At 36.7% G+C, this 14,643-nt stretch overlaps 1 protein-coding gene across 1 annotated transcript in view; it reads left to right on the top strand.

Annotated features, from left to right (window-relative positions):
* The window catches only part of RP2 (retinitis pigmentosa 2 (X-linked recessive)), a 44,510-nt gene extending 35,649 nt beyond the window's left edge, over positions 1-8,861 (top strand). Inside the window, exons 4-5 of the mRNA XM_011982825.1 lie at positions 4,063-4,148; positions 6,209-8,861. Coding sequence (XP_011838215.1) covers positions 4,063-4,148; positions 6,209-6,292 — 170 coding nt within the window. The 3' untranslated portion in view covers positions 6,293-8,861. The remainder of the gene's footprint in view (positions 1-4,062; positions 4,149-6,208) is intronic.
* Positions 8,862-14,643: the final 5,782 nt, after the last annotated feature.

The following is a 14,643-nucleotide window of genomic DNA, read 5'->3' on the forward strand; positions in this document are numbered from 1 at the left end:
ACTCCAGCCTGGGCGACAGCGCGAGACTCCGTCTCAAAAAAAAAATAAAAAATAAAATAAAATAAAATAAAATAAAATAAAATAAAAAATTTAGTAGTGCTTAGTAAGTGCATTGTCAACATTGTAGGTTTTTAAGGGTTTTTGTTCGTTTAATACATATGAAAAGAATGCATAAACAAAGAATTGAGACATGAGAAAGCATTGGTTCAACACTAATGAAGCTACAATAATTAGGATTTGGAAAGGTGGAAAAGATTGCCTAAACATTTTTAAAAATTGGAAACTGCAACCAAAATAAGCTGATAAAAATCCCTATTAACACTTATGAATAGTCTTCAGACTCTTCCCATGATTTTTATTAAACTAGAGAGCCTCACCTGGCTGCTCTAGGATTCTTCATATGCAAAACAGAAATAAGGGGATTCCCCTGACAGTTCCCCATGTTGTTCTTTTCCCCACCCCCACCCGACCCTGAGCTTCTTAATGAAGCAGGCCTCCATCCTCCTAACTTGAGAGGATGTGAATCATTCCACAGATGTCTGTCTTCTAGCACCACCCCTCATATTTCCTCTACATACCAGGTCTTCAGTTGTGTTCCAGGAACACTATATACTACTGAGTTGCAAATGTATGTCAAGCATATAAGACAAATATTTAGTCTTTTTAAATTTAAGATTATCCACACGTTAATCAAAACGAATGCATTTGTCCACTTTTTTGTTGGAAAATTATTAGGTCATTTATTGGAATTTATCATATTCTAGTCAAAGAATATCAATCAAGTTATATACCTGAGTAATTCTACCAAGATTTTATTTCTAAATTCTAGATTACATGTTCTTTATAGAAAGACTGTAACTTTTAATAATAAATGTCTAACTGAAATACACACACACACAGTATTTCCTTGTAGTGATGAAACCATATTCTACCTTAATTCAACTTTCTACCTTGCAAAACTGGAAACCCTACATTTATTATCAACTTTTCTTTTTAGTTCAATATTTATTAGGTTTAAAGTACTTTTTAAACTCTTTTTGCAAATTTCCGAATGTACTAAAAGTAGAGAGTACAGTGACCCCCATGTGTACCCATCACCCAGTTTCATCAACTTCTTGCCATACTTAAAAAAAACTCATTGTTTGCTAAAACATTTTAATCAAATTGATTCATCCTGTCATTTCATCCCTAAATATTTCATTATCTTAAAAATGTTTTTTTAACTACAGTGCATTATCACATCTAACAGAATTAACAGTAATTCCTTAATATCCTCTAATGCTCAGTCCATATGCAAATTTACCTACTTACTAAAATAATTCTTTGTGTTTTTACGGTTGTGATCCAGATCTAAAATAGACCCACTTACTGTATTTTTTTTTTTTTTTATCATCTATCACTCTTAATCAAAAACAGGTGCTCCCCCTCTACTTATTTCTTGCCTTTGTCTTGGGAAAGAAGCTTAGTCAATTATCTTATAGTATTCATGAGGTTGTTTAATTCGTTCCTCCATATTTCTTGTAGACTAGAAGTTAGATCAAAGCCTTGTTTACATTCAGGTTTAGCTATTTTTTAATTTTAATTTTTTTTTTTTTTGCCAGGAACACATAGATGGTACCGTTTCCTATTGCATTAATTGAGAAGGCACATAATGTTTGATTGTTGTACTTTTAGGGATACTAAGATTTAATGGTTGGGTTTACACGGTGACGACGTTATCTTTTTATTGTAGAGTTTCCTGCAGTCTTCTCTGTGGGATGCTAAAACCATTGATGATTGTTGCCTGAACCAATTATTTTAATAGGTGTTGCAAAATGACTGTTTGCTGTATTTTCTTTTCTTTTCTTTTCTTTTGGCAAACTTACTTTCTAATCTTGTCACTACCTCTGCATTTATTAACAGATGTTAACAACTCCTTGTATATCAGAGCTGTTTGGTTAACTTGAAATATGCTTTATGTCAGAAAAGCAGAATAAATAAAGAGAAAAATAAGCATCAATTTTCAGAGTAGTGAATTGGTGCCCTAGCAACCGCCATTGGTATACAGTGAATTTTGTTTCTCTCTTCTTTTTTTATTTTCCTTAAAAACATCTGGTAGTAAGGAGGATCTCTCTAAGTATCATTATGAACTCATGACTTTTTATATATTAATACATTTTAATAAATTAAAGTCATTATTCCTTCTGTCTCACTATGTCTCATCTTTGGCCATTGGGAGCTCCTTCAGGCTGGCTTCTGTCTCCTTTTGATATAACCCCACTGGCCTTTGATAGCTTCATTACTTTTTGGCTGAAGAAAATATTCCACATTGATCTTAATCCATTTCTTGCCCCAGACATGGAATCATCTATTTTTCTAAGATTAGTTCTTTTTAGTGGGGAATGATATTTAGAAATACATGTTAGGTGCTGTGTATTACGGGGTTGTCATTTCTTTTAAGCTTTTTCAGTGGACATAGCTGGAAACTATGTATTTTTAAAAAGGAAAAGATCATGAGTTTACATTGATATTTCTAAATTAAAAATTAAGATTTTAAGCTTTTCTTTTGCAAGGTTAGATGTTTTATTACAATATGTTCTTGAACTCCTGGCCAGGGGTGAAGGCAAGAGGATTGCTTGAGGCCAGGAGTTTGAGACCAGACTGAGCAACATAGTGAGACCCCGTATCTTTTTTTTTTTTTTTTTTTTTTTTGGAGACATGGTCTCACTCTGTTGTCCAGGCTAGAGTGCAGTGGTGTGATCATGGCTTGCTGTAACCTCAAACTCCTGGGCTCAAGTGATCTTTCCATCTCAGTCTCTCGAGTAGCTGGGACTACAGGCCTGCAACCCTGCACCCAGCTAATTTTTTTATTTTTTTTAGAGATGGGGTCTTGCTTTGTTGCCTAGGCTGGTCTTGAACTCCAGGGCTTGTGATCCTCCTGCCTTGGCTTCCCAAAATGCTAGGATTACAGGCATGAACCACCGTGCCCAGCCGTGAGACTATCTCTCTAAAAAAATTTTTAATAAATTTGTAATGAAGTATACAGGAGGATGTGCATAAATTATATGCAAATACTATACCATTTTATTAATATATAAGGGATTTGAGCAACCAATGGAACCAATCCTATGCAGATACCTAGGGACCACTCTATCCTGCCTTATGTGTATTTGTTGCCTGTATTATATCACAAGCCTTCAAGGAAAAAAAAAATTACAAGCCTTCAGTTATCTTGATGCCCAATGTAGTGTAATCTTTTCTTTCTCATTCTTGTACCTTGTACTGCAGCACACAGTTACATTCAATTTAATGTTTCATATTCATTCACTCTAGTATTTCATTACTTAGTACTTTGTTCTATGTTGGTTTGTATTTGCTTAATGGGTTTATGTCTTCTTTCAATACATTTGTAATTTCCTGGAGATCAAGGCTTTTCCATCACTGTAGGAGGTTTTTAATGTTTTCAAATTAATGTATGAGAAAGGAGGCACAAATATTATATTAAAAGGATTAAAAAATAAAAACTTTGTCTATGTTTCTAGAATGTAGCTTTGAAGACACACACTCAAGGAAAATACTTTCAGATAGTCATTACTTTTTGGTGCCTGACCTTAATTCTTATTTGGTTTAGCTTCATTATTGGTGGCCTAGAACTTGGCTGGTAAGTAGGAGAGTTGGAAGCAAGGCTGGCTGCCTGGCAAAACCTACTTATGTTGACTTGGATTGCTTTTGATCTTATTTGCTATTTTATCAACTATTTTTATACTCCTAAATGAGTAGAATTTCTGTGGTTTTTATGGAAGAATGAGAACCAGAAAAGCCAGACTATTTACAACACTTTAAAAATGTGACACTAGTCCTATAATAGTACTGAAGCTACTTGTTATGAGACTGTGTTAATTTGTTTTATGATTAGCGTAGGAAGAAGCAGCTGAGGTGATATGTCCCATCTGTCTGCTTTCATCTTCCTTCCCTTTCACCCTCAAAGAAGATGCTGGAGATTCTTCAGGGAAGGATAAAAAGATTAAATTTAGAATATATTTGTATTTGTGTTAAGAAAATGTTTCTTGGGTTTGCTTATAGGTCCTGTTATTGCCTTGGAATTTAATGGAGATGGTGCTGTAGAAGGATGTCAACTTATTGTAAACGAGATATTCAATGGGACCAAGGTACAAGATTTTATTGACTGTATTTCAATCTAACCTTTCATTTCATCTCCTGTTCCTTACAGTCAAATAATACTTTAATACTTTTGTCCCTAATGTTGCTTGGAATTTTTGTTTTGTGTGTGTGTTTTTTTTAAAAACAGATCATGATTTTTAGAACCTTTCATAAATAATTGGGAACTAAGCTGTGATTTTTTTTCTTGCCAAACTAAAACTTTAATTGTTTAAAATAATTTAAAAATAAGAATCTATTTATTAAAAACCTTCTATAGTATATAAGTTTCTAAAGTAAAAAGTCTCATCAAATGTCTTTTCAAGTCTTTGCATTTTTTTTTTTTTTTTTTGGACGGGGTCTCGCTCTGTCGCCCAGGCTGGAGTGCTGTGGCCGGATCTCAGCTCACTGCAAGCTCCGCCTCCCGGGTTCCCGCCATTCTCCTGCCTCAGCCTCCCGAGTAGCTGGGACTACAGGCGCCCGCCACCTCGCCCGGCTAGTTTTTTGTATTTTTTAGTAGAGACGGAGTTTCACCGTGTTAGCCAGGATGGTCTCGATCTCCTGACCTCGTGATCCGCCCGTCTCGGCCTCCCAAAGTGCTGGGATTACAGGCTTGAGCCACCGCACCCGGCCAAGTCTTTGCATTTTTAAAAATACTGATTCGTTGAAAATATTTTATTTCTAAGATTATAGTCTTTAGATGGATGATCCTGTTGCCCAGGGTTCATTTTTACTTGATTCAGTAATGCTTCACCAAAAATTGAACTTCAGGTATATATAGAAATCATCACATGTAGGCATTTTCTAAATATATTGATGAAGTTGCTGTATCTAAGAATTTCAGACATAAATAAATTTAAAACCAAACATAGATTACATTAGCAAATCCATAATTGACTACTTTTTGATAAATACCTTGGAGGACATTTTGGTTTTGTCATCTGATTTGGCTTATGATTCCTTGCATTTACAAAAATTAAAGTACTTTGTCTTTGATCTCATTTTATCCTCACAGTAGTACTAAGGGAGAGGGAAAATACCAGATTGAATAGAAAAGGAAACTGAGAGATAAAATGGTTATAATTTGGACTTTTAGAGCTGAATGATTTAGAGATTATCTAATCCAGCTTTCTCATTTTACAGGTGTAGTTACTGAGCCCACAGAGGTTTATTAAATTGTCAGCATCATACGCTAGTTTATGATAAAGCTAGAATAGAACCCCCATCTGCTCTAATTCCTTGCTGACATTTGTAAAAGCTACTTTAGAAGGGTTTTATTGAGTATTGCTTCATTGATGTTTAGCAAATAGCTTATTTCAAAATAGTACGCTGGGTGTGGTGGCTCACACCTGTAATCCCAGCACTTTGGGAGGCTGAAGCAGGAAGACTGCTTGAGCCCAGGAGTTCAAGACCAGTCTGGGCAACATAGTGAGACTCTACAAAAAGTAAAACAAACAAACAAACAAACAAAACAACTAACTAGGTGTGGTGGTGCACACCTGTAGTCCCAGTTACTTGGGAGGCTGAGGCAGGAGAATCACTTGAGTCCGGAAGTCTAGCTGCAGTGAGCCACTGCACTCCAGCCTGGGCAACAGAGCAAAACTCTGTCTCAAAAATAAAATTAAATTAAATTAAAATAAAATAAAAAATAGTAATATATCTTTAGCAGCTTTGAAAGGGATAATCTCAAGTTTTGCTGCTCAGACTACTGAGATTATTATTAGAAAACAGAAGAAACAAGGATTTTTTTAAGTGACTCTTATTCAGTAGCTTTCATAATATTGAGTGTTGTAAAAGTCCAGATGTAATAAAATACAACTCAAGTATTATGAAAGCAGAGACCTTAATTATATAAGTGCTTCCAAAAGAGCTTAATTTACATTATAGCTATTCAAACCATATTACATGAATTCTAAAGAAAATCTACAGATTAAATATTGTCATTATAAACGATGTACTTGAACTTCTTTTGAATAATTAGCTTGGGACTTTGTTCCGTGGAGAACATGGGCTTTGGCATTCTGAAGTACTTGGTACTTATTTTTTTTTTTTAATTTTCTATTTAAAATAGATGTTTGTATCAGAAAGCAAGGAGGCGGCATCTGGAGATGTAGACAGCTTCTACAACTTTGCTGATATACAGATCGGAATATGAAGTGCAATGTGGAACCAGGACTTGGTATTAAGCCTTTCCCAACTTGTGAATATAGAATTTGATAATATACTTTTGTGTATTAGCAACGGTTTTTACTAATGCTAAAACTGTTAAAGTTTATTTTTTAATAAATTGTTGACTATTACATCATTTACTTGAGGTTCAAAAATAATTCATTTTAAATTAAGTAGTTTTAATCAGCTTAAAAGCTATTTAACCCACTTTAATAAGCTTGCAGTTTTGCTTCTCCACATATGATATTCTTATTAGAAAATAGAAGTAGCTAACAGTTTATTATTTTAATCCTATTTAAATGTTCTTTCAAATCTCTAATAATGTAAACTTTCCTCAGTGCTCCATGATACTTTTTTTTTAAGACTACATTTCATTGCTTATTTTACCTTTTTCAATTTAGAGGGATTTGTTACTAGTTGATGAATTAGAATGAACCTATGCACATTTTTATGTACACATATCCAGTTATATAATTGCTTCCTAGTTGCATTATATGGCAAATGAGATTTTGTACATAGAGTTGACATGAGACTTTGTAAATTGAATTTTTTAAAGAAATAGGCATTTGATAACCAGCTTGGCAAGTAACTCTACTAACAGATGTTGGTATAGCTATTTAAAGACTACTTTGTAAGTAGTATGATTATTTGAATAAATTCCACATTGTTTAGTTTTCTAACGCAACTGCTATATGACTCTTCTGCTTCCTGGTAAGAAAAGATATATGCAATACTAAAACTATAGAAGCCCAATCACCAGCAGTTTTTAAAAAGGTGATAACTTGTATTAGCTCTTGCGGGCTATCAAGAGAATTAGAACAAAACCTTGTGACTTTTAGGTAAGAAATAGGCATGATGATAAGCTATGCAGATTATTAAAAAGCTTGATACATTTAGTTTTTCATTAGATATGCCATTCATATCAAGTAATGTTCAAGTATGATAAAATTATTTTGGTTGCTTTAAAGCACTGTTTCCCAAATCTACCTGATCATAATAATTTACTAGGAAGCAGAGGAGAGCTACTTGTTTAAAAATCCACATTCTTGGACCCAGTCCTCAGATGCACGGATTCAGTCTTCAGGGGAAACTCTGTTTTAAGCGGTATGTTGTAATCTAAAGTAATTGGTTCAGGAGGTGTCAATAGGTTGAACTTGTGAGAAGGCGCTGAATCTGCCATCCGCATCACATATAGCAGCTATTATGAAATCAGCTTTCATAGGCCTATTTTTAAAAGGAATCTGAAATTTAATTCTATTTTGATAAAACAAAGACTGCAAATAACCACTTATAAACATTCCTATGATTGTTACTAAAATGTATTTTCATTTTTAAAATGTTTTTGGATATTTTTGGGTTAATAACTACTACATTGAATTGCATGTTAAGGTGCAAAAATAATACATTAAAAGATTTTCACTTTAAATTAATTAGTAATATTGAGCGCTCACCCTGTGCGTGGCCTTGTGCTAACCATTAGCACTGCATCATTTCAATTCTTTTATAAGGGCATTCAATACTACAAAATCAATATGATTTCATAAGGTGCAAATAAAAGTTGGTGACAGATTTAATATAATTTTGATCACAATTTACAAATGATCTTTGCAAATAGTGGTCAGAGGGCATTAGTTTTTCCCTTAGTTAAGCTAAATTAAAGGGACTCCATCCTGTTATGATTATTATTATTATTATTTTGAGATGGAGTTTCACTCTTGTTGCCCAGGCTGGAGTGCAATGGTGTGATCTCAGTTCACCACAACATCTGCCTCCTGGGTTCAAGCTATTCTCCTGCCTCAGCCTCCTGAGTAGCTGGGAATACAGGCATGTGCCACTATGCCTGGCTAATTTTTGTATTTTTAGTTGAGATGGGGTTTCTCCATGTTGGTCAGGCTGGTCTCGAACTCCTGACCTCAGGTGATCCGTCCACCTCAGCCTCACAAAGTGCTGGGATTACAGGTGTGAGCTGCTGCGCCTGGCCATGATGATATTTATTAAACACCATTATTCACATTTAAAATAATAACAATACTTTTTGTTTTTCAAAAATAAAATGCAATGTTATATAAAGCTATAAACTGAGTTCTTTATGATATTTGAGCAACAACAACTCAGGAATATAACATATAAGGGAGATGTTAATTTAAAATTTTCCACTAAACTTACTATCTATTAACCAAAGCTTAAAATTTTGTATTCTTCAGTTAGATAAGACCTTTTACCCATTTAATTTGTCTTTAAGGATAGTCATTTGGCTTCTGAATGTTTGAAACGATTTTAAAAAATAAGTAGTGCTATGGTGGTTATTTCTATAATTCTAACCTTCGATAGTAATCAGAATGTATTACATTTCATTTCTGAATAGCTTTTGAATTTATTAAAAATTATTAACAATGAAAAATTGGTAATTTTATGTTTAAATATTATATTAGCTTATTTCTCTTGCATTAATAGTACTGCTGTTTTTGTTTTGCTTCTTTATATTTATGTCTAGCTTTTATATGTAATTTATCTAGTTTATAAAATGTGATTTGTAATAAATGTTAAAATGAAAATGACTGCAATGGTTTGGATATGGTCTGTTTGTCCCCACCAAAGCTCATGTTGAAATTTGATCCCCAGTGTGGCAGTGTTGGGAGATGGGGCCTAGTGGGAGGTGTTTGAATTATGCAGCCCAATCCCTCCTGAATGGCTTGGTCCTGTCTCTAGAGAGACTGGATTAGCTCCCATGAGAGTGAGTTGTTATAAAGCAGGGTTATAAAGCCCTCAGGGTTTCCTTCTGTTTGCTAATGTCCACTTCCCCATTAACCTTCTCCACAATGTTGTGATGTAGCACAAAAGCCTTCACCAGAAGCCAGAGCCATGCCCTTGAACCTCTCAGCCTACAGAACCCCTTTTCTTTACAAAGAACCTCTTTTCTTTAAGAGAGCCTACAGAACCTCTTTTTTTCTTTTATTTATTTTTTTGAGACCGAGTCTCCCTCTGTCACCTAGGCTGGAGTGCAGTGGCGTGATCTCGGCTCACTGCAACCTCCGCCTCCCAGGTTCAAACGATTCTTCTTCCTCAGCCTCCATAGGCACATGCTTCCACAGGCACATGCCTCCACAGGCACATGCCACCATGACCGACTAATTTTTGAATTTTTAGTAGAGACGGGGTTTCGCCATGTTGGCCAGGCTGGTCTCGAACTCCTGACCTCCAGTGATCCACCCGCCTTGGCCTCCCAAAGTGCTGGGATTACAGGCATGAGCCACCTTGCCCGGCCCAGAACCTCTTTTCTTTATAAATTACCCAGTCTCAGACATTCTTTTATAGCAACCTGAAATGGACTGATAAAATGACTTACCACTAAGAGCACTCTATAACATGCATTTACTCATACATGTGCCAAAACTTGACGTAATTTTTTAAATATTAAATGTAAAATGCTCTAATCTACATTTGATGTTAATGAGATATGAGCTGTGAGCTGTGTGTGTGTGTGTGTGTGTGTGTGTGTGTGTAAGACGCTGGAGCAATGTGAAGGAAGTAGAAAACCTATTTTAATCTGAGGAATTTCCAATATAATGCTTCCTTTGTTTAAAGGAATTTTACTTTGAATTTTATTATGAATGGATAGTAAGATTAGGTATCTTTCTCTTCCATATTTAACAAAAATAGGGATACACTTTCAGGTTTATACACATGGACCTTATTTTAAAATTACAAATTTTCCAGTCTTTTGTACCCAACTTCTCCCTCTCCTAGCCCATAAATCAGAAGGACTGAAACAACTGCAGATTGATTAGTTTTTAAAATAACATTTATCATTTTTATAAAGGTTCTGTATGTACACTTGCAGCATTTGGAGCACTAAGAAAAAACATGCATAAAACAATAACAAAAAATTTTTTTTATTGGATAACTCTTTAAGTAGTGACAGCCTGGATTATTGGATAATTTTTTTTTTTTTCTGAGATGGAGTTTCACCCTTGTTGCCCACGCTGGAGTCCAATGGCATGATCTTGGCTCACTGCAACCTCCGCCTCTTGGGTTCAAGTGATTCTCCTGCCTCAGCCTCCTGAGTAGCTGCGATTATAGGCGTGTGCCACCATGCCCAGCTAATTTTTGTGTTTTTAGTAGAGACAGGGTTTCACCATGTTGGCCAGGCTAGTCTCAAACTCCTGACCTGAGGTGATCTGCCCAACTCGGCCTCCCAAAGTGCTGGGATTACAGGCATGAGCCACTGCCCCCAGCCAGATTATTGGATAATTCTTGATGTTTAAAATTTGTTTTTCTCATTTAAAAGGGACATACTTAGCTGTTCGTTGTTGTTATTGCTGTTGTTTTGGAGATGGAGTTTCACTACGGAGTGCAATGATGCAGTCTCAGCTCACTGCAACCTCTGCCTCCTCAGTTCAAGCAACTGTCCTGGCTCAGCCTCCTGAGTAGCCAGGATTACAGGTGCCCACCACCATGCCTGGCTAATCCAGCTATTTTTTGTATTTTTAGTAGAGATAGGGTTTTACCATATTGACCAGGCTGGTCTCAAACTCCTCACCTCAACTGATCTGCCTGCCTTGGCCTCCCAAAGTGCTGGGATTACAGGAGTGAGCCACCACACCTAGCCATACTTAACCATTCTCTATAGGAAGAGAAAGTATTATAATTAGGGTATGATCACTCCTTCAAAACTCATTCTAGAAAATATTTTATCCTTCAAAACTACAACATGAAGAAAGCTAAACTTCATTTGAATTTTCATAATAGAAATCTTTTTTGTGAAAATGGAGTCATTCACTGTTGACTTCTTTTTTGGTAGATGGGGTAGGGTAATAAGCCTTTAAAATACTTCACTACTTATATATTTTGGTTCTTAGTGGCAAGCTCCAGCAAGATGTTCAGAAATGGCCATTTCTTCCTTTTCTAGTGTTTTAGTGCTTTCCTGGTGAGGGCTGTTTCTCACCTATAAAAACTGTGAGCATAAGTCATACACAGCCCCACCATTCTCACCTTGGCTTGGATCCTCCCTCTGGGGCCTGCCTTTACTCTTTCAGTTTTATCTGGTCCACTCCTAATTGGACTAATGAAAATTAAATTGCAAATTGTGTGACAAGTAATTAACTGATGTTTGTAAAGTGCCTTGAAAATGAAAGGTACTTTATAAATATTAAGCATTATTGTGCTGAGCAAAATGAGTAGAGTAGGACTCCCCGCTTATCTGCTGTTTCACTTTCTGTGGTTTCAGTTACCTGTGGTCAACCAACAGTCTCAAAATACTGTGAGTACAGTATAAGAAGATATTTTAAAAGATACCACCTTCACATAACTTTTATTACAGTATATTGTTATAATTGTTCTGTTTTATTAATCTCTTACTGTGCTTAATTTATAAATGTTATATGTATGTATTTATGTAGGTATATAAGGAAAAATCATAGTTTATATAGGGTCTGGTACTATCCATGGTTTCCGGCATCCACTAGGGGTCCTGGAATGTATCGCTGCCAATAAAGAGAGACTTCTATATGGTATTCTTTTAAAGTAGTTCAGCTGTGAAGCCATACACCCGGCCACAAATAGGCAACTGAATAGGAAAAAACAAGTGCAAGATGCTGCTAAGACTTCCTGCGGTTTGGGCCAGGCACAGAGGCTCACGCCTGTAATCCCAGCACTTTCGGAGGCCGAGGTTGGAGGATCACTTGAGGTCAGGAGTTCAAGACCGGCCTGGACAACAAGGTGAAACCTTATCTCTACCAAAAATACAAGACTTACTGTGGTTTTCCTATTGATTGATGTACTTTCATTTGTCAGATGTGTGTTGGTTTATTAGGTGAACTGACAGGACCTTTTATACTTTTTATTTATTTATTTATTTTTTGAGATGGAGTTTTTGCTCGTTGCCCAGGCTGGAGTACAATGGTACGATCTTGGCTCACTGCAACCTCCGCCTCAGTTCAAGCAATTCTCCTGCTTCAGCCTCCCAAGTAGCTGGGATTACAGGAACTCAACACCAAACCCAGCTAATTTTTGTGCTTTTAGTAGAGATGAGGTTTCACCATGTTGGCCAGCCTGGCCTCGAATTCTTGACCTCAGGTGATCCACCCGGCTTGGCCTCCCAAAGTGCTAGGATTACAGGCATAAGCCACCGCACCCAGCTTAGAACCTTTTATACTATTTCACCCTAACTTCTAAACAGATCTTATGTTAAATATTTTAAAATTTGTCTCACAGTAATCTGGTTTTAGGATCATGTAGGGTTTGGACATTTTTAATCCCTCATTTTACTGATGAGGAAGAAAAGTGAGGCTGGGCACAGTGGCTCACGCCTGTAATCCCAGCACTTTGGGAGGCCAACGCAGGTGGATCACCTGAGGTGAGGAGTTCAAGACCAGCCTGGCCAACGTGGTAAAACCCCGTTTCTACTAAAAATACAAAAATTAGCTGGGTGTGGTCACACGCCCCTCTAATCCCAGCTACTTGGGAGGCTGAGCTAGGAGAATGGCTTGACGGGAGGTGGAGGTTGCACTGAGCTGAGATTGCGCCACTGCACTCCAGCCTGGGTGATAGAGTGAGACTCCATTTCAAAAAAAAAAAAAAAAAGAAAATTGAGGGCCAGAAAGTTTAGACGGCCTGTCCAACTCATACCATAGTCACTGAACTTTAATGTTGACCTCTTGACTTTCTCCCTGTGATTACCAGGAGAAGACTCAGCCCATCCATCCCCTTCTGTATGAAGCCTTTTCTAATACTCTGCGGTAGAAAGGCCCTCCATGGTGCTCACATAGTACTCTGTATAGATTTCCAAGTACCTGCAACATTTCACTCTATTTCTTTATCCATGCGTTTCCTGCTACTCAAAGAGTAGTCCGTGGGCCAGCGGCATCAGTATCACCTAGGAATTTGTTAGAATTTAAGACTCCACTCCAGATCTCTTGAATAAGCCTCGACTTTTTTTTTTTTTTTTTTTTTTGAGATGCTCTGTTACCCAGGCTGGAGTGCAGTGGTACAATCTCAGCTCACTGCAACCTCCACCTCCTGGGTTCAAGCAATTCTTGTGCCTCGGCCTCCAGAGTAGCTGGGATTACAGGTGTGTGCCACCACACCCAGCTAATTTTTTTTTTTTTTATTTTCAGTAGAGAGTTGTTTCGCTATGTTGGCCAGGTTGGTCTCGAACTCTTGCCCTCCAGTGATCTGCCCATCTCAGCCTCCCAAAGTTCTGGGATTACAGGCGTGAGCTACCACGACCAGCCAAGCCTCTACTTTTTAACAAGATTTTCAGGGAATTCATATGCACATTAAAGTTTAAGAAGCCTTGACCTAGACTATTGGCTCTAGAATCAAGGCTTAGAAATCGTTCTATTCCTAGAGAGTAGCTTAGAGTCCAGTAATGTGATCTATGTTTAATATTTTTTAATTAAATATTCACAAGCCAGTATTTCATTCTACTCTATCAGACTTTAGTCTCTTCTGTAATTCCTCCTTCCAGGTACTCTCCTTGATTGACTTTGGAGTAACAATCCTTCTACAATATCTATTTTTTCCGTTTTGTACTGAAATAGTAACTATGGTTTCTGCCCATTGAGGCTCCTAGGAAGCTTTAAGAACATCAGTAGTATTCATTGGAAACAGGTAAGAGCACAGCAGTTTCTGACTTAAATTTTCTTCTGATATGTTTTCATATTCAGGCTTATTTTATTCAGTTAGGAAACAAGTTGCATAAACCCAGAGTGGTGGTTTGTTGATGCTGGGGCAGAGTTAAAATGAAAAAGCAGTCAACTTCTTGCTTTGAGCTTGCGGAGGAAAGTTAGTCACTCAATCCCTCTCAGATCTGTCATCCTCTGTCTATCTCTTGACGTCTTCCCACTTTTTCTAGTGTTCAGGGATAAGCCTGGGCATCATCAATAAAACATATACAGGACTGTCCAGGAAAGTGTTCAGTGTTGCTGTAACTTTTGGGGGAGAATATGGTAGTTAACAGTGGCTCTTCTTTCTTTCCTGGAATTAAAGGCTTAGTTGTAAATCTAAAATTTGGAAGAAAAGTAAAATTCTAAATGCACACTCTACCTTTATTTACTTTGATTATTTTTTGTTTCTTTAGCATAAATACATTGATGCCTTCATATGAGTCTTAATTGTAATTTCTTATTTAGAAAGTTTTTTATTTTATTTTATTTTTGTGGCCAGGCACAGGACTCATGCCTATAATCCCAGCACTTTGGGAGGCCAAGGCGGCAAGATAGCTTGAAGCCAGGAATTTGAGACCAGCCTGGGCGACATAGCGAGATACCATCTCTAGTGAATGTTTTTGAAAAGAAAGGTTTTGGATTGTTTTTGCATTTATTCAATGGTTGCAGT

The sequence above is a fragment of the Mandrillus leucophaeus genome, unplaced genomic scaffold (assembly GCF_000951045.1).
Source record: "Mandrillus leucophaeus isolate KB7577 unplaced genomic scaffold, Mleu.le_1.0 Scaffold243, whole genome shotgun sequence".
NCBI classification, from domain to species: Eukaryota; Metazoa; Chordata; class Mammalia; order Primates; family Cercopithecidae; genus Mandrillus; species Mandrillus leucophaeus.